The 20,096-nt window shown below is 48.1% G+C and overlaps 1 protein-coding gene across 13 annotated transcripts in view; it reads left to right on the top strand.

The window, feature by feature from the left end:
- TMOD1 (tropomodulin 1) overlaps nucleotides 1–20,096 on the top strand; it is a 92,455-nt gene that overhangs the window by 36,700 nt on the left and 35,659 nt on the right. For 10 of the 13 annotated variants that reach the window (XM_003353588.6, XM_084990628.1, XM_084990640.1 and 7 more), the window contains 2 exons: nucleotides 4,306–4,462; nucleotides 13,332–13,451. In XM_003353588.6, coding sequence (XP_003353636.2) covers nucleotides 4,306–4,462; nucleotides 13,332–13,451 — 277 coding nt within the window. The remainder of the gene's footprint in view (nucleotides 1–4,305; nucleotides 4,463–13,331; nucleotides 13,452–20,096) is intronic. The other 3 variants (XM_084990690.1, XM_084990681.1, XM_084990692.1) reach the window with 1 other exon arrangement.

The following is a 20,096-nucleotide window of genomic DNA, read 5'->3' on the forward strand; positions in this document are numbered from 1 at the left end:
ACCTTTCTTTTTTTATTTTTTGGCCGTGCCCGTGGCATATAGAAGCCTGGGCCAGGGATCGAACCTGTGCCACAGCAGCAACTCCAACCATTGCAGTGACAATGCCTGCTCCTTAACCTGCTGTGTCACAAGAGCACTCTGTACCTGTGTTTTTTATTATCGCCATTCTAATGCGTGTGAAGTAGTATCTCGTTCTGGGTTTGATTTGTGTTTCCTTTATGCTTAATGATGGTGAGCATCTTTTCATGTGCTTACTGGCCATTTTTATAATCTTTTTTGGAGACATACCTATTCTGTAACAATATATTACTATTATTTGTCTTAAATTTTGAGTTTAAGGGATCTCTCTGTGTTCTGCATACTAGATCCCTCTCAGTTATATGATTTGCAAAAACTTTCTCCCAAATGGTGGGTTGTCTTTTTTACTCTCTTGATAGTTTCCTTTGAAGGACAAACATTTTCAGTTTTGATGGAGTCAAATTTATTTATTTTCTTCTTTTATTGCTCTTTGTTTTAGTATCATATCTAAGAAACCATTGCTGAATCCAGGTCTCAGAGATTTATGGCTATGTTTTCTTCTAAAAGGTTTATAGTTTTAGCTCTTACACTTTGATTTATTTTTATATACCATGTGAGTTCATACGCTGTTTGTGAAAACAAGTAAAAATGATAAGTAATCATGAGTTTAAAAATGTGCAACTGTCTTTGAGTTTAATTGAAAAATCATGTTGTATTTCACTAAATGTACCATTTAATGGAATAAAAATAACCTCCTAATGAGGCTGATATTCTCAGTATTTACTTTAAAAATCCAATAAGCTAAGAATTGCTGGAAAAGGCTGTGATGTTTTTGCTTTTTAAGAATCATCTGCTTTCATAAAAGAAGAATAGAGTTCTCTTGTGGTGCAGCAGGTTAAAGATGGGGCGTTACTGCAGAGGCCCAACTCCTTACTGTGGCACAGGTTTGATCCCTCACCAGGGAACTTCCATATGCCGCAGGTGCAGCCAAAAAATAAATAAATAAATTCATACAGAGATGCTGCTAAACCACCAAGAATGCGTAGAACAGCCCCCAGGACAGGGAACGTTCCAGCTTCAATGTCTCTTGTGCTGAGGCTAAAAAACTCTACTTCCCCCACCCCGATTTTGTTGATATAATTGACATCCAAATTTAAGGTGCAGAGCATAAAGATATGACTTACATATACCGAAATGATTATCACAGTAAGTTTAGTGAACATTCATCATCTCATATAAAGAAAAAAAAATGTGAAAAACCTTACTTTAAATCAGTGGCCTCTATCAGATCTATTCAAAAGATGTGAGTTTGCAAACCCTTTCCCGGTCAGTTACAACCTAGTATGTTTCCCCAGTCACAATACTCAGCCTTTCAGAGGCCGGAGTGTGCCCCAGCCCCTCACTGCCATCCAAATCCTTTATGGTGACAAAAATCGGTCAGGTCTTCCCTTCTGAGGATCATTGGGAAAACACTTGCTCTCCATGCTTAATTCATTTTATATTCATATGAGTTCATTGTTTAAATTTTAAGATACACTTGAATAACATACCCCCTGGCCAACATATGTATTTGTATTTTATCTGATTATAGAACAGCAACAATAGTCAGTAATAATTTGTGTGCTCACCGTGTCAGGCACTGTGCTAAGCACTCTTGTGCATTATCTGATTTTCTCAACATTTCTGAGGGAGCGACTCTCCTTATTCACATTTTAGAGCCGTAGAAACAGAGAAACCGTGAGATGCAGTGACTTGCCCAAGTTCATGTCACTGGAGACATCATTCCTTTAAGACAGAGCTTAAGCCCAGTGTGGGGTCAACTGTGAGGTGCTGGCATGTCACAGAATTTGATTCCTCCTCATGGGTAAACACAGATGGACATTTGCGGGGCAGTTAGGCTGTTCCCTCTCTCAGCTGAGCGACAGTAAATGTACTTACACTGAGAACACACACACAATAGCCGCAGGAAATCCTCTCTCACCTGGAACAAGCCCATGGAAGCGTGGATCATCTGTGGACCATCAGCCATCCTTCATAGCATGTTGGACAGTGTCTGAATACTGCTGCTTAGGGAAAACCAGGGTGTCTGGGGCACCACATATATTCTCAACTCCTGTCCCTAAATCAGTCAAGGCTTTTTCTAGCTGCTGGCCATCGTCTCATAATATGCTCCAGCTCCCAAATGGCTCTTCTGACCTGTGACCTAAACCCATGTGCATGCACACCAGGCCCGCCCTCCAAGCTCCTGCATGTACCACTCACTGTGCCGGGCCCTTGCTCATCTCACCTCCACCAGAGTTGGGCTCACGTTCTGGTCTCCGGATCTGACACCCATTGCTCTTACAGGAACAGCACTGTGGTGTTGAATAGTGGTAAACTGTCTTATTAAAAAAAGCATACTGCAGGAGTTCCCGTCGTGGCGCAGTGGTTAACAAATCCGACTAAGAACCATGAGGTTGTGGGTTCGATCCCTGGCCTTGCTCAGTGGGTTAGGGATCTGGCATTGCCGTGAGCTGTGGTGTAGGTCACAGACACGGCTCAGATCCCACATTGCTGTGGCTTTAGTGTAGGCCGGTGGCTACAGCTCCGATTAGACCCCTAACCTGGGAACCTCCATATGCCGCAGGAGCAGCCCAAGAAATGGCAAAAAGACAAAAATAAATAAATGAATAAATAAATAAATAAGACATACTGCAGTTAAATGGTAGAATTCCTCGCCCCCAGTTTATCCGTCTATGTGCCAGGCACAGAGCTCTCTTCGTACACCTGACTGCATTTCCCTCTCAGAGGGGGCTTTTAGGAAGGGCTTTGGCATATGAGTGACTGACAGAAGATGCACATTTTGCTGGTACCAGGATGGGGGATGGAGATGGAATGGCGGTCCAGTGTAGCCTGCTTGGGGGTGCAGCAAGAAGTGAGGTAAGGGAGTTACCATTGTAACTCAGCAGGTTACAAACCCCACTAGCATCCTTGAAGACATGGGTTCCATCCCTGGCCTCGCTCAGTGGATTAAGGATCGGGCATTGCCACAAGCTGCCGACCCCCACATAGCCTGGGGACCTAACTTCCACACGCAGCAGATGTGGCCCTAAAATGACAATTAAAAAAAAAAAAAGATTCTGCTCTCATCAGCCTCCCCATATCCTCCCGACCTCCTGGAATGAAGAGGTGGGGAGGGCACGATGATCTGATTGAAGATTGCCCTCTCCCCCCTAATCTGAAGAAGAACCCTAGTTTTGTCCTAGATTTGGGTGAGTCTTTATTTGCTCTGGGCCTCAGTCTCCTCCCTAAGGGAGCGTGTGTGCACAGGATGATCTCTGAGCATCCTTGCACCCCTAAACTTCTTTGACTCTCCATAATACTAAGTGAAGTGAAGCGCATGTGACTCAAATCCACCCCGATTAGGAATTGCCGCTGGTAGCCAGCCCACACCTAGAAGCCTGCCCTTGTTTGAAGATGAAAACACAGGGATTGGTTGATGCTATCTTTCCTGAGAGGCGCATCTCCAGGGGCAACATTCAAAATATTTAACAGCCCGCCTGCATGCGTGAGCACCACAGTCAGGAGGGTAGAAAGCAGCTGGTAGAGCCATCCAGGGCTGCAGCCTGAAAGCGCTTTATACACAGCAGCTGGAAATACCCTCCTGCGTCCAAACACCAACTTAATCATATTCTTCCCTCAGCGGGTGCTCTCGGAGCACCCTGCCAGGCTCAGCCCCAACAACCCCCATCCCCTCACCTTTAAAAAACATTAGGAGTTCCCGTCGTGGTGCAGTGGTTAACGAATCCAACTAGGAACCATGAGGTTGCGGGTTTGATCCCTGGCCTAGCTCAGTGGGTTAAGGATCCGGCGTTGCCGTGAGCTGTGGTGTAGGTGGCAGATGTGGCTCAGATCCCACTTTGCTGTGACTGTGGCGTAGGCCGGTGGCTACAGCTCCGATTCGACCCCTAGCCTGGGAACCTCCATATGCCGTGGGAGCAGCCCTAGAAAAGGCAAAAAGACAAAAAGACAAAAAAAAAAATTAGAAGCTGGGAGGCAGGGTTGGTTAAGACACCTGAATCCTAGCCTCTCTCTGGCCCTGTCTGCCAGCGACCTGGGGCAAGTCCCTGCACCTCCTGGGCTCTTAGTTTCCTCACGTGTGAAAGAGTGACTTGGATTGATTAGCTGAGCTCAGAGCTCCCCATCGTTCACTGATGAGTTTCTGGAGAAGTGCGAGTCTTCCGCAGCTGATTGCTCTCTCTTTCTCTCTCTCTCTCTGTGTCACCTGTCCCACCACCGCCACTATAGAATGCACTGCTGCCTGCAGGCCTGAGGCAGAAGGATCAGACCACCAAGGCGCCCACGGGCCCCTTTAAAAGGGAGGAGCTCTTGGATCACTTGGAAAAGCAAGCAAAGGAGTTTAAGGACCGAGAAGATCTGGTCCCCTACACAGGGGAGAAGCGAGGTACTGAACATTGCTGCGCTGTTGAATGCGTCCTTCCCCAGGCGGCACGGAGAGCCAGCTGTATGGGCCAGATGTGACCGGGCCTCCTTGCCCTCATCTCTTCCTAGCCCAGAGTCATAAACCCAACTCCAGAGGCATCGATGCAGGAGGTGGATTTAATGCAGTCCCCTCCCCCCACAAGTGGTATCAGAACCTGAGGTCCCAGCCAGGCCCGTCCCTTCCAAATCAGGAGCAAGAGGGGCCCTGTCTCTGCCCTAAGACTTCTGCTCCTTCCCTCAAGTTGCGGCTGCAATTTCCCTTCATCTGTCCCTCTCTGCATCTCTGCCCCAGCCGAAGACAAGCCATCTAGAAGGCTCTAGAAGAGTGAGGCACTCCAACTACCCAGCCCTTCCAGAACTCACCCTAAGTTCCAAACTGTTCTCCTGTCCCCTTATATGGTGCTCACCCTTGCTCACTGCACTGCTGCCCTGCAGGCCGTCTTCTGTCCCCCAGATACTTCAAGCTCTTTCCTACCTCAGGACCTTTGCATGCATGCCCTCTGCCTGGAATGCTGGTCCTGCTATCTGGCTCTGTGCTGTCCTCAGGGCTGGCTGTCCCTCTTCTGTAAGAGGCATGATGGTTAGAAACACAGCCTGGAGCTGGATCTGCTTTGGCTGCAGTCTTTTTTAGGGCAGCACCTGTGGCATATGGAGGTTCCCAGGCTAGGGATCGAATCGAAGCTGTAGCTGCTGGCCTGCACCACAGCCACAGCAGCACTAGATTGGAGCCGTGTCTGCAACCTACGCCACAGCTCACCGCAACGCCAGATCCTTAACCCATTGAGTGAGGCCAGGGATCGAACCTGCATCCTCATGGAGGCTAGTCAGATTCGTTTCCACTGAGCCATGATGGGAGTTCCTTGGCTGCAGTCCTGGTACTACCAACTTGCTCGCTGTATGAACTCGAGTTCTTTTTTAACCCTCTGTGCCTTCAGTTCCTCATCTATAAAATGAGGATGATAAAAAGTATACCACCAGCATCCCAAGCTTGTTATGAAGATTGATTTATATATATAAAGCACTTAGAATAGCACCTGGCCCATCGTGAACCCTGTGTCCATTTAAGCTATTCTTACCCTTTTGGTCTCAACTGTGCTGTCTCCTCTTTCAGGGAAGCCTTTCCCATCTACGCTGTTTAGGACAAGCTGTTCCTTCATCTCCTCCCTGGTTGCTCACTCTCTCAGGCACTTGTGTGTGTCCTTTATAGCAATTCTTATTTTATCATTATCTCTTTATTTACACTGGCCTGTAAGATCTATGAGGGAGGGACTCAGCTGTTTTTGCCTCCATGGTTCCTGCAGCAGCCAGCACAGGGCCTGGTGTTACAGTAGGGCTCAGCAGAGACTTGTTAATGGAATGAACTCAAATTAAATTCATGCATAATGGATCGTGTGGGCTTCTTCCTTAGAGTATAAGCGCCATGGGCACAAAGACTGCATCTGACTTATCATTATAGCCCCAGACATAATAAACCCTGGCCTGTAATAAGCACCCAGTAAATACGTATTGAGAGAAGGCATTAATTCTCATTACGTCCCTAGGCAATTAATTGTTTATTTGTAGGCTTTTCCATTCTCCTCCACCTCGAGAATGGCAGCATGATGAGCCAAGGGTCCATGTCTGTGGCTTTCATCTCTGTATCCCTATTGCGTTAGCAAAGTGCGCTACACAGAGTAGCTGCTTGATAAATAATAAAAAGAAAGAGCAAGCAGGCGTGGGCATTGCAAGGACTCGGAGCAGTCCCAGTGCCTAGAGTTAGAGCTCAATCCAGATTTTACCCAACCCTGGGAAGGTCACCAAGCCTAAGATAGCTGGATTACAGAACTTTGAAAGACTGTGTGGTCTGAGGCATCCTGGAGGGAGTGGCAGGGAAAGGGGGCCTTGACCGAAAAGGCAGGGTGTGCCTGGCTGAGCACGTAGGCAGAAGATGGTTTTAACCAAGGTACCTGTGCCATGAGGAGTGATTTCTGTGCGGCAGGTAAACATAATAAAATCGCTGCATTTCATGGGGCCCTAAAACTCTCATTACCCCACCTTTGCATTTGAAAAATGGGGAAACCAAGGCTGGGAGAGTCAGCTGCTGGCCTGGGTGGACCCCTGATGCGTCGTTACCGGCATCTGCTCCCTCTTGTACCCATCCCCCTCCCAAGGGAGCTGGAGATGGGATGGGGGATGGGGAAGGGAATCTGGGCGGTACCCAAACCAATCCTGCTGCCCCTTCATGGAATGCGGACCTGGCCCAGAGCCGGGAACAGCTCTCCAGATTCCCAGAGCCTGAGTGCCTTCGGGAAAAACCGGGCTGATGCAAGGAGGGTACCTAGAATTTATTCTATTTTTCATATAATGACAAGCCTCATAAGTTTATCATCATCATCACCACCACCAGCATCTCATCATCAAGTATTTACGTGATGATTGTTGGAGCCCATATACAATGAGTAAGTGCGGATCTCCGCAGAGAGTGGGGGGAGGGACAGCTCCCACCTCTAACAGGCAGACCATTCCATCCAGCCCTACTGAGCATTTACCCCATGCTGGTCCTAGAGCTAGCCTGGCTGAGGGGAAATAGCATTCCAGTCACCACAAGAGCTGGAAGGATGTGGTCGAAGTCATAAAATGGTGCATAAAATGGTGCAAAGTCCTGAAGAATGTGGACTTTCACTCACTCTCATTCAAGTGGGAGGATCAGAATAAAGGTCCATGCAAGATATTTTCATTATGCAGATTTAGCTGCATGTGCTGGAGAAAAAAGTAAAAAAGACTTAAGATGAAAGTTTAGTTGTCTTTCACTTAGAAGAGCTGCAGGGTTAGACATTCCAGGGCTGGTAAAGCATCTTTCTTGGCATTGGAAATCAAGACCCTTTCTAGTTTTTCATTCTGCCGTCCTTGCAGTATGTCCTTGTCCTCATGGCCCATCTGGCTGCTGAAGCTCCAGTCATCACACTCACATCCCAACTAGCAAGATGAAGGAAGGGAAGAAATCTGAGTCCTTCTTATAGTGTCTTAAGGTCACCACCCTTACTAGAGGCACCTACTGCTGCAGTATAATAAACCATAGGTCTTAAACATTTACTGAATGTTTATTCTAGTCATTACATCAGCCATTTTCACAGTTCATTTTCTTTTTAGATATTTCTTTTTGTCTTTTTAGGGCCACACCTGTGGCATATGGAGGTTCCCAAGCAAGGGGTCGAATTGGAGCTGTAGCCGCCGGCCTATGTCACAGCCACAGCAATAACAATGCCAGATCCGAGCCACATCTGTGACCTACACCACAACTCACAGCAACGCCGGATCCTTACCCACTGAGAGAGGCCAGAGATTAAACCTGAGTCCTCATGGATACTAGTCAGATTTGTTTCTGCTGAGTCACGATGGGAACTCCCTCTTTTTAGCCATTTTGTTTTCTTTGTATGTTTTGCCCTTTCCCAAATCTACCCCTGCTGAAGTTTATGATGCGTTTTCCCCCAGATGATTTTTTTGTCTGTTCTGCTCGTATAGGTAATTGATCTTTGCTATAAATGACTTAAATAACAAAACCAAGTAATTCAAAGTAAGTCTCTATAAATCAACTATACCTTAATTTAAAAAAAAAAAAAGGGTAAAATGACAAGAAAAACACAGTAAGTTTCTCCACTGAGACATAGGCACTGATCCCATTTTAGTGAATATCCTTCTGAATCTTGCACACCCCACCTCTCCCCACCTCTGGTCCAGTCACCATCATCTCTTGCTCTTGTGGGAGCCCTTAACCACCCCTGGCTTCCATCCTTACCCCACATCAGGCTTTTCTAATCAATAGCCAGTGTGAGCAGTTTTTTTTTGTTGTTTTTTTTGTTTTTTGTTTTTTGTTGTTATTGTTGTTGTTGTTGTTGTTGCTATTTCTTGGGCCGCTCCCGCGGCATATGGAGGTTCCCAGGCTAGGGGTTGAATCGGAGCTGTAGCCACTGGCCTACACCAGAGCCACAGCAACGCGGGATCCGAGCCGCGTCTGCAACCTACAACCACAGCTCACGGCAACGCCAGATCGTTAACCCACTGAGCAAGGGCAGGGACCGAACCCGCAACCTCATGGTTCCTAGTCGGATTTGTTAACCACTGCGCCACGACGGGAACTCCAGTTTTTTTTTTTAATTGAAGTAAAATTCACATTACATAACTATTTTAAAGTGAACAAAACCAGTTCCACTGATTTTGAGTAGAGTCCCATCTCTGCCTAGACCCCAAACATTTTCATTCTTCTGAAGTGAAACCCTGTACCCCACAGGCAGTTACTCCCCAGACCCCTCTGACCCCAGCCCCTGGCAACCACCAATCTATATCTACGGATTTCTTATTCGAGATGTCTCCCATACATGAAACCATGTAATAATGTGCATTTGTGTGTCTGGCTTCTTTCATTTAGAATGTGGTTTTGGAGACACTCTCATTCCCTTTTATTACCAAAAGATAGTCCACCATTTGTCCTTTCATCCCTTGATGAACATTTCAACATTGTTTCCACTTTTTAGCTGTTGGGATGGGTGCTGCTGTGAACATTCCTGTACCGGTATTTGTTTGAGTACATGTTTTCAGTTCTTTTGAGTAAATACTTAAGAGTGGAATGGCTGAATCACATGCTGATTCTACGTTTAATTTCTTTAAGAACTGCCACAGTGTTTTCTAAAGCAGTTGCAAACATTTTATGTTCCCACCAGCAATATACGAGGGCTCCGGTTTCTCCACATTCTTACCAACACTTGTTCTTTTCCATTTTGGTTGTTTGTTTGTTTTTAGCTTTTTAGGGCTGCACTTGCAGCATATGGAAGTTCCCTGGCTAGGGGTCAAATTGGAGCTACAGCTGCCAGCCACAGCCACAGCCACAGCAACGCAGGGTCAGAGTTGTGTCTGCAACCTACACCACGGCTCATGGCAATGCCAGATCCCCAGCCCACTGAGCAAGGCCAGGGATCAAACCTGCATGCTCATGGATACTAGTCGGATTCGTTTCTGCTGAGCCATGACGGGAACTCCCGCCATTTTGGTTTTGTCATAGACATTATCATGGTTGTGAAGTGGTATCTCACTGTGGTTTTGATTTGCATTTCCCTAATGACCAGCGCTGTTGAGCATCTTATCACGTGCTTGCTGGCCATGTGTATGGTTGACTGTCCATATCTGCAGGTTCCATATTTGCAGATTCAACCAACTGGGGATAGAAAATATTCAAAAATAAATTCCAGAAATTTTAACAAGCAAAACTTGTATTTGCCGCACACCAGCAACTATTTGTATAGCATTTACATTGTACTAGGTATTATGAGTAATCTAGAGATAATTTAAAGTATACAGGAGTGTGTACATAGGTTATATGCAAATACTGCCCCATTTTATATAGGAGACATGAGCTTGGATACCAAGAGGCAATTATATATCCTCTTTGGAGCAATGTCTTTAAGTCCTTTGCCCAGTTTTAAATTCAGTTGTTTTTCTTTTTGTTGTTAAGTTTTTGTTTTTGTTTTTGCTTTTTAGGGCTGCACCTGCAGCGTATGGAGGTTCCCAGGCTAGGAGTCAAATTGGAGTTGCAGCTGCCGGCCTACACCACGGCCACAGCAATGCGGGATCAGAGCTGTGTCTGTGACCTACGCCACAGTTCACGGCAACACCAGATCCTTAATCTACTGAGCAAGGCCAGGGATTGAACCTGTGTCCTCATGGATACTAGTCAGATTCGTTTGTGATGAGCCACGACGGGAACTCCTCTTTTTCTTTAGTTGCTTATTCTTTCATTGTCTATCTAGGATTACTTTGCCAAATCGAAGGTCATGAATATTTACACCTACGTCTTCTTCCAAGAATTTTAGTTTTAGCTGTTTAAGTCATTGATCCAATTCCAGTTTGTTTTTGTATATGGTGTGAGATAGGGGTCCAACTTGATCTCTTTGCATATGCACCTCAAGTTGTCCCAGCACTACTTCTTGAAGAAACTATTCTTTCCCCATTCAGTGGACTTGGCACCCTTCGTCAAAAATCAGTTTGCCGTAGATGGATGGGTTTATCTCTGGACACTCAATTCTATCTTACTGTTTTATATATCTATCCTTATGGTGGTGACACACCATTTAACTTTATAGGAAGGTTTTTTGTTTTTGTTTTTGTTTTCTTTTTAGGGCCACACCTGCGGCATATGGATGTTACCAGGCTAGGGGTTGAATTGGAGCTACAGCTGCTGCCCTATACCACAGCCACAGCAATGCCAGATCCTTAACCCACTGAGCAAGGCCAAGGATGGAACCCACGACCTCATGGTTCCTACTCAGATTTGTTTCCGATGCACCACGACAGGAACTCCCTATAGTAAGTTTTGAAATCAGGAAGGCTGAGTCCTCCAACTTTGTTCTTTCTCAAGATTGTTTTGGCTATCTGGAGCCCCTTGCAATTCCATATTAATCTGAGCACTGGCTTTTTCCATTTCTGCAAAAAAAGAGGGGAAGGAGTTCAAATTTTGAGAAGGATGACATCGAATCTATAGATTGCTTTGGGCAGTATGGCCATTTTAATATTGTCTTCCGGAGTTCCCGTCGTGGCACAGTGGTTGATGAATCCGACTAGGAGCCATGAGGTTGCGGGTTCGGTCCCTGCACTTGCTCAGTGGGTTAACAATCTGGCGTTGCTGTGAGCTGTGGTGTGGGTTGCAGACGCGGCTCGGATCCTGCGTTGCTGTGGCTCTGGCGTAGGCTGGTGGCTACAGCTCCGATTCAACCCCTAACCTGGGAACCTCCATATGCCCCGGGAGCAGCACAAGAAATAGCAAAAAGACAAAAAAATAAAATAAAATAAAAATAAAAATAAAAATTAATATTGTCTTCCAGTGCATGAACTTGGGATAAATCTCTGTTTATTTAGGGCTTCTTTCATTTCTTTCAGCAGTGTTTTACAGTGTTCCATGCACAAGTCTTTCACCTCCTTGGTTAAATTTATTCCTAAGTACGTTATTCTTTCGGATGCTTTTGTAGATGAAATTATTTTCCTAATTTCCCTTTCCCAAGTGTTTTTTGCCCATGTATACCACTTTATTTGTATGTTAATCTTGTACCTTTTTTTTTTGGTGGACTCTTTTCTGCATATAACATCATGTTATCTGTGGACAGAGATCATTTTACTTCTTCCCTTCCGGTCTGTTTTTTTCTTTTTCTTGTCCATTTGCTCTGACTAGAACTGTCAGTACAGTGTTGGGGGGCAGCAGTGAAAGCGAGCATCCTCATCTGTCACGATCTGAGGGACTCATTTCCTCACACTGTCAGCTCCTAGCTCACGGGCCATCTTCCCTGACCTCCCTCCCCCCAAACAGCGGAGCCCACCTCACATGGTCCCCTGCCCCCCTGAACTGACTAATCTTTTGCTCTCCCCTTTCCTTTGTAATGCTTGGTACTATCTGATATCTTTACCTGTTTGTTTACTACACGTCTCCTTTCACCAAACTCTGCACTGTTCACTTCTGTCCCCTGAGAGGCAGGAAAGGTGCCTGGCACATAGGAGGCACTCAATCAATATGCGTTGCATGAAGAGATATATATATATATGTATATGTGCAACTTTTCACTAGTGGAATGAAAGAATTCATGCTCTTTTGTAGGCTTGCTTTTTCTTTTCTTTTCTTTATTTTTTTGTCTTTTTAGGGCTGCACCCGCGGCATATGGAGGTTCCCCGGCAAAGGGTCTCATCAAAGCTGTAGCCGCTGGCCTACACCACAGCCACAGCAATGCAGGATCCGAGCTGAGTCTGCAACCTGCACTACAGCTCACGGCAACACCACATCCTTAACCCACCGAGCAAGGCCAGGGATCGAACCCACAACCTCATGGTTCCTAGTCGGATTCATTAACCACTAAGCCACAACGGGAACTCCTAGACTTGCTTTTTCAAACAACATTTTGTCTTGGGCCTTTTCCTTTCGAAGCAAGTAGAGATCTCTGTCATCTTTTATAATAGCAACTGTTGGAACGCCGCCATACAGCTATCCCATAACTTCCTCAGTGGTCCCTCTTGGTGAGCCCTGCAGTGACCACCCTTGTGCCGGCCTCTTTGCTTCCTTGTTCAGTTATGAGTCTGACACTTTAAAAATATAATGTCCCAAGAGATGTTATATTTTCTCCCTAGTCCTCTTTTAATAATCCGAGTGTATTTTATTTATTTGGTTTAGAAATGCTTCTAAATTTTTCTCTCATACCAGAACCCTTGTTTAGAGTATTCCAAACCCTGGCATTCTATTGTATTTTTCTATTTTTTTGTTTGTTTGCTTGCTTTTTCAGGCTGCAGCCAAGGCACATGCAAGTTCCCAGGCTAGGGGCTGAATAGGCGCTACAACTGCTAGCCTACGCCAGAGCCACAGCAACACGGGATCCGAGCCACGTCTGTGACCTACACCACAGCTCATGGCAATGCCGGATCCCCAACCCACTGAGCAAGGCCAGGGATCAAACCCGTATCCTCATGGATACTAGTCGGATTCGTTTCTGCTGCGCCACAGTGGGAACTCCCATTTTTCTTTTGTATTTTTTTTTTCCTACTTACAGATTGTTAAAATGAAAGAACAACGTTTTCCACAGTGAGCAGTCTCTTTTGACCGAGTTACAAAGTTATTCTTTTCAAACATGAAGGCTGCTTTGTTGGAGATCTCTGGTTCCCTTTCTTTGGGCAAGTTTGGGTCTTGGTGCCCAGAGGGAGAAGCTCTCGGGGAGCCTCCACATGAAAGGATCCACGGGACTCAGGGATGGTCCCTCTGGGGCCATCGGAGGGGGTTGTCCCACTGCAGCCACCCTCCCTATAACGGGCACCCTGTGTGTTTTCAGGAAAAGTCTGGGTCCCCAAGCAGAAGCCGATGGACCCTGTGCTGGAAACTGTGACGCTGGAGCCAGAGCTGGAGGAGGCCCTGGCAAACGCCTCGGACGCAGAGCTGTGTGACATTGCAGGTAAGAGGTGTTCCTGGTGCTTACACGTGTCCTCCGACAGTGTTTGACCCATATCTGCCGGGGAGCCTTGGACGGTTTATTTCAACATAAACACCCTCTCTGTTTCTAACAAGGGCCAGAGGAGAGAGAAATCTATTATCAAAAATCAGAATGAGGAAAATAGAGCTAAAACCACCCAAGCCCTCCCCACCGTGGAGCCAGCTATTGCTGCCATGAGACCCCCATCCTGGAGGGACGTGCAAGGACCCTGGGGAGGGAAGCCTGGGCCTTTCTCCAGCCATTGCATCAAATCCTGTCTAGGCCACCCGGGAAGAGAGCATAGAGGGGGCTGCCAGCATCTCAGGTCCAGAGGCTCACAGAGGGCTGGAGCAAGTCATCTGATTTTACCATTTTGCGCAGCTCTGAGAGCCAGACTTGGAGGCCATTGCCCCATATCTCATATTTGTACAACGCCATCCATCTTCATGTGTGTTTCCTGTGGTCTTCACAAACCACCCCTACAACTCCAGAAGGTAGCTTGACATCCAGAGCCCTTCGCCACCTTCTCTTGTCGCCTTGATACTGTCTGGTCCCTTCCACACTGAGGGTCAGGCTCTGGCCACGACAGACACCCTGCATGCCCCCCATGATGCTGTGCTCCCCGGGCCAGTGCGAGTAGGTGGTCCTTTCATTCTGCAGTCCTGGGGGCCACTCATCCTCTCCCATATGATGACAGGTGGGTGGATGGGGTAGCGAGAGGCCAGGCAAGTGGGAAGGGAGAGGAAGACAGGGTCAACTGTGAGGTCAGAGGAGGAGCCCAGATTTCTGGCTCCAGAGACTAAATGGATGTTGGTGCCGTTAATGAAGGGGATGCATTAGTCCGCTCGGGCTGCCCTAACAAAGTACCAGGGTCTGGTGCCTTAAACAGCAGAAATGCACTTTCTCAACAGTTCTGGAGGTTCGAAGTCCACGATCAAGGTGTCCATAGGTTTGGTTTTCTCTGAGCCCTCTCTCCTTGGCCTTCAGAGGACCATATCATCTCACTGCATCCCTCTGTGCATGTGTCCCCTGATGTCCCTTTGTGTGTCCTCATCTCTTCTTGTAAGTAAACCAGATAGATGGGTTTAGGACCCACTGTAATAGCCTCATTGTAACTTAATCACTTCTTCAAAGACCTTATCTCCAAATTTTGTTACAAATTCTAAGGTAGTCGACAGGAGCTTATTCAACATACTGGAGTGACAAATCAGGACAAAATCAGCTACTTTGGAGGAACACAATGCAGCCATGACAGTGGGGGAGGAGTAGGTGTAGGGGAAACGCAGTGTTCAATTTGCAGCCTTGGGAGTCTGCGGTACGTGGAACTCTAGTTCCGCAAGGGGTCCACGCTGGAAATAGAGAAGCGGGTGTCATTAGCATCACCAAGCTCCAAGCAGAGGGCCCAGAACAAGTGGGGGCCTGGGGCTCTGGAGGCAAGGGCCCTGGCCAAGGTCTTTGGAAGATGAGGAGTGGAAATGAGGTGCAAGTAGCCACAGTGGGGGCCAGGTGGCCACAAAGGGGCCGGGAACCAAAGACCGAATCAATCTGGGCGGACTCTAAGGCAAGAGCTAAGGAGACAGAATGAGGTTTCAGGACTAGGAGACTCAGAGGCATTTGAGGCCAGAGGCCAGGTGAAGCCACCAATCAGTGCCAGGGGACTCAGCCAGCCACAGCTGTCTTCTGCCTCTCATATCCTCCTCCTGCTTCTCATAGCTGTTATGTATGAGGCTTGATGAGCTTCCTGGCAGAGGGTGGCGAGTGGCCCTGAAGCCGTGTTGCAGGGACCTAAGGAGTAAATGAGGAGAGCCAGTGTGGCGCCCCTCCATCCACACAACCCTCTCCAGAAGAGGCAGGACATTTGGGAAAGGACCAAGGGCAGTGGCTTGAAGGGTGTCAGGGTGGAGAGAGTGGGGCATTCGTGTTCACGGTGAAGCCCCGAACAGTGAGGATTTCACGCCATTGGAAACAGCGAGCTTCACTCAGGAAACTCAACCAGTTTGCTTTGCCATTCAAGATGTGTTTTGTCAAAAGCCACCCAAGTTCTATTGGATCCCACATCACACTCAGGTATTCTGACTGAATCATCCCCCTGGCGAAGGTCCCCTTGGAGTTCCAGGTAACCTGCGACACAGGGCCGTGGGTGGGTGACATGGGTGTCCAGCAGCTCTGCACTGACTCACCCGGGGGCTGTTTTTATCCTGGTCTTTCTTCTCCCATCACCCTCCGTGATATCACCCCCCTCCTTCGGCAGCTCACAGGGACTATCAAATGACCCCGCTGTCAGAACCACCAGTTCCTGTGCCAGAAAAGAACGGCGATACTGTGCTAAGTTTCGGTATTGATTTCTTGAAACAGTTCCTCTTTATTTTTGTCAGTGTCACTAATTATTAGTATCTGTTGGTGATACCATACGCTTCCGAGGTCCGGAAAGGAGTCGGGAGCTGTAAGGCGACACCAACATTAACGGGCGACCCTTGGACACCTGTTCTTGTATGTCAGCCATTCGAAAGGTGGCAGTGCAAGGAGGCTCAGAATCCTTGTTGACCTCCAGCTGTGTCCCCAGAGCTAGGGGTGTTGCTTTCCATACTTTGCGGCATTTTTTTTTTTTTTTTTTTGCAGCCTAATAAGTAAGTTTCACCCATGTCCCCATTTTACAGATGGAGAAAGTTAACAGTGAGGTTATCCTTTCCCATGGGGTTTGAACCCAGGCAGCTTGGTTCTAGGGCCCACTCACAGCATCGTCACCCAACGGGATAAAGCCCTCAGGGGTAGGGGAGTGAACACAGGATAGTGAGAGGGGAGGCATGGCCGAGACTCACAGAGTCAGCTCAGGGAGGATGGGGCCAGATTAGGAAAAGCTCTGGATGTCATGCTAAGGCAGCAGCACCCAGGCCTAGGGGAGTATTGGGAGAGGCCGGATGAAAGCAGGGGTTTGGGCAGAGAGATGGTTGTGTTCGGAGGATGCGGGATGTAGGAGACAGGTCCCCAGTGAGGCCAAGGGTCCAGGTGGACTGTGTCTGAGACGTCAGTCTGTCTGGGACTGACTGTTCCTAGTGCTGGATCAGAGGCCGGGAGGCTGAGATGATGAGATGATGCCAGGCTTTCTGGTCTGAGGCACCAGAAAACAGAGCTGGGTGCCTACAAGGACATGAAGAGAGCGGCGCAGCCCTGAGTCAGTTTCAAAGACAGCACAAGAGGAGGCGATAGAGGCGGAGTGTCTCGTCAGAGTGCTGGGTGCCTCGTCGGGGGTGGAGCCCTTCTTAAGGAGGGGGCAGCTGGCTCTATGAGTGGGTGACTCATTAGAGAAAGGAGGGGCGGGGGGCTGGGCACAGGGTCTGATGTTGCCTCTGGTCCTCGAAGCCACTCCATTCCCAGGCAGAGCACTCCTATTAACTTAGGCTCCGATTGTTCTGGGCTAGTTGTAAGAAAACAGCGTGGTTCCTGCCCTCTAGCAAAGCTGAAGTTAAGCAAATACGGAGGCCAACATGAAAGGACCAGTGGGAGTTAGTGTCATAGGGGAAAAGGGCCAAGGGCAGGAGGGGCTTGTCAGGTGGTGGGGCTGCAAAATAAGCGGGGTCGGGGGGATGCCTTCCAGGGACCAACAGCACCAACAGAGAGGCTCTGAGCTGGGGACGAGGCAGCTCCTCTGAGCCATAGCTCTGCAGGTGCATGTGCCTCAGGCTTGATAGCTGGTGACGATAGGAACACGTAGGAGGACACTCGGCACGTGTGTCACACTGAGCAAGCCCTGTGACCTCTCACTCGCTCATTTGTTTTCTTGCTTGTGCATCTTTTCTGCATTCATTCATTCACTCACGGAGTCTGCCCATTGCTAGGGTGAGTCAGCCCCAGCCCCTGACCTGGGGGGCCTGGGATGGGATGAAGAGGACAAACTAGAAACACATAGATTTAAAAAAAAATTTTTTTTTATTAAAGTGTAGTTAAGTTACAAGGCTGTGATAATTTCCGCTGTACAGCAGAGTGACCCAGTCATACATATACACATATGCATTCTCGCTCAGATTCTTTTCCCACATGATCACAGAATACTCGGTAGAGTTCGCTGGGCTATACAGCAGAGAAACACATAGATATTGACATGAAGTGTCATCATAGGCTGATGAGCAGTACTCTGGCCCTGACTGTGCTAACTCCTTGGCATGTGGCCTTGGGTTGTAGCTGAGAAGCCACTGGGCGTCAGCTGCCAGGACATGCGTGATCCATGCCTCCCCTCCCCTGGCTCACCTTTAGAGACCCTCAGACAGGGCAGGACCCAAGAGGGTAGGGAGACTCACCCTTCAGAAGGGCCAACGCACCTTGGCCAGTTGGCACCCCTGGCTCCTATGACCATAGAGCAGTCTTAGCCAGGCCACCCCGGCTTCTGGTGTATTTTCACGTCCTGAGGTACCTCTCCTCCTCCTGTCCTATGCAGGTCAGGAGGTGACTTATCCAGAAGCAGCAGGTGTGACCGCTCCCCAGTCCTGGGCCAGAGCCAACTTCTCTCACTTGATCCCAGGATGCAGGAAGACACCTCCCTGCCATCTGCCCCAAGCCAGCCTGAACGCTTGGCGGCTGGAGGAGCTCAGGATATGTGCTGCTATCTCTCGGTGTCCTAAGTCAAATTACCGAGTGAGTGAACCCTGCCAAGGCAGAGCGAGGAGCGAGAACTCGATGTTCTTTTTCAGAGTTCAAAAATAGTCCTTTTTGAGTTTTGAGGAAGATCTAGACTTTTTTTTTTTTTAAAGAAATCACATTCCCCAGGGCTAAATTCAGCCTTGCTAATATCTGCGAAGAATGAAGCAGCAGGCCGTGTTGATGGGCTGTTTTTCTCCATCACTCACTCCTGGTGACATGGAGTGTGCAAAACCAAGCGAGGAGAAAAGTCGTGACTCGGGGCTGGAGGAGAGCCGGGGCAGCGAGGGACAGGAAGGCTGGCTTCAGAGCCACCAGGCTTCCTGCTTGGCAGCAGAGATTTAGCTTGGCCTCCTTCCCCCTTCTTCCTTCCTTCCTTCCTTCTTAGAAGCTTAATCTCCTCTGAACTGTGAAATGGTTTTATTTCTTCTTCAGGCTGCTATTGACATACACAGCCTCCCAGAACATGCATCGTCTGTCCTTAGAACTCTGAAGTTGAGGGAAAGTTTTAAACAGTAGATCTACTGCTCACTGAGTGTGTGGAGGTGTGGGTGGGAACAACTTAGAAGCCAGGAGGGTCCTCGCCAGACAGTCTTTGATCACCCATTTCCCTCTTGAGTCTGCTGGAAAAGTGGGGATCGACAGAACCTGCCCTGGGATGCTTGTTGTAACAACCAAAGCACATAAAAAGGTGAGAAATTACCATGTGGCTATGAAATCCCATGTGAAAGTAAGAGATCATCCTTCAAACACACTCCATTTCTACAGGTGCAAACCCTGAGACCCCAAAAGTGGAAGCGACCTGGACAGGTTACCGATGCCTGTTGGAATAAAGTCTATTCCAAAGGGTTGTTGCAAGAATTCAGGGAGATGACATCAGGCGGTGTTCCCAACCTTGGCTGCCCATTAAAACTACCTGGGGAGCTTTAAAAAGGCGGGTGCCTGGCCTCGGTCCCAGGGATGGTGGTTTGGTTGGTCTGGGGTAGTCCTGGGCATCAAGAGGTTCAGAAGATTCCCAGTGATTCCAGAGCACAGCCAGCTGAGGGTCACTGATGTCCAGCCTTCTCTTTAACCCGTGTTGGTGAGGGCGTGTGGCCATCTGCCACGTGTCCAGCTCCATCTCTGTCCAGCCCCAGGTTCCATCAGATTAGTACCAAGGCCCAGACCGGAGCCCACATCTCTTTCCTCTGCCCCCTCACCACTCCTTGTAACTGTTCTGCCTCTGCCCCCTCTTTGTGGACCAGAAGCTTTCATTTGAGCACAAAAGGCATTTGCCATTTTCTACGTCTCTATACATTCTAAGCAAGACAAGCCAGCCCTATGAGGTTACATCTTGCCTGTGATTCCCAGCAACCTTTCCAAACTGTTTTTCCAAACCTGGAATCCCGCAGCAGCCTAAAACCACCATCCAAGCAGCTCTCTGTTTGGGAGCTGGGAGAGCCGGCTGCAGAAGGTGATCTGATTCACCTGCTGCTGACTCAGACCTCACCTCCTTCTGTAGCCTAAGTGGAGACGTAGCCTAAGTGAAGCCCAGAGAGCTCAAAGAAGTGCAGATGCCTCTCTCGTTACCAGCTCTCCGTAGTGATGAGCAGGCAAGTCTAATTTTAGCAGAGAAGACTCCGAGAATGTGAGAAACAGAAGGGACTTTGAGATCATTTTGTCTTATGGTTCTTAGCTCCCACGAAGCATCAAAAGTCATCCAAAGAGATTAAAAACACATCTCCGGAGACGGAGATCCGTTCATCCAGGAGGAGCACTGGTACTGTCTTAAAGCTCCTTAAATTTGTATGTGCAGCCATGATTGAGAAACAGTGGTCTGGTCTCACCCCGCATTGTACAGAGAAGGCTGAAGCCCACAGAGGAGAGGGGACTTACCCATTTCACACAGCCTTAGGGGCAGAGTCAAGACTGGAACTTGGGGAGTTCCTATTGTGGCTCAGCAGGTTAAGAACCTGACATAATGTCCAAGAGGACGCAGCTTCAATCCCTGGCCTC

This window comes from Sus scrofa, chromosome 1, assembly GCF_054392235.1.
Source record: "Sus scrofa isolate SSC_HxYL_T2T_F1_AM1 chromosome 1, Sscrofa_HxYL_maternal_Yorkshire_Landrace_v2.0, whole genome shotgun sequence".
Taxonomy (NCBI): domain Eukaryota; kingdom Metazoa; phylum Chordata; class Mammalia; order Artiodactyla; family Suidae; genus Sus; species Sus scrofa.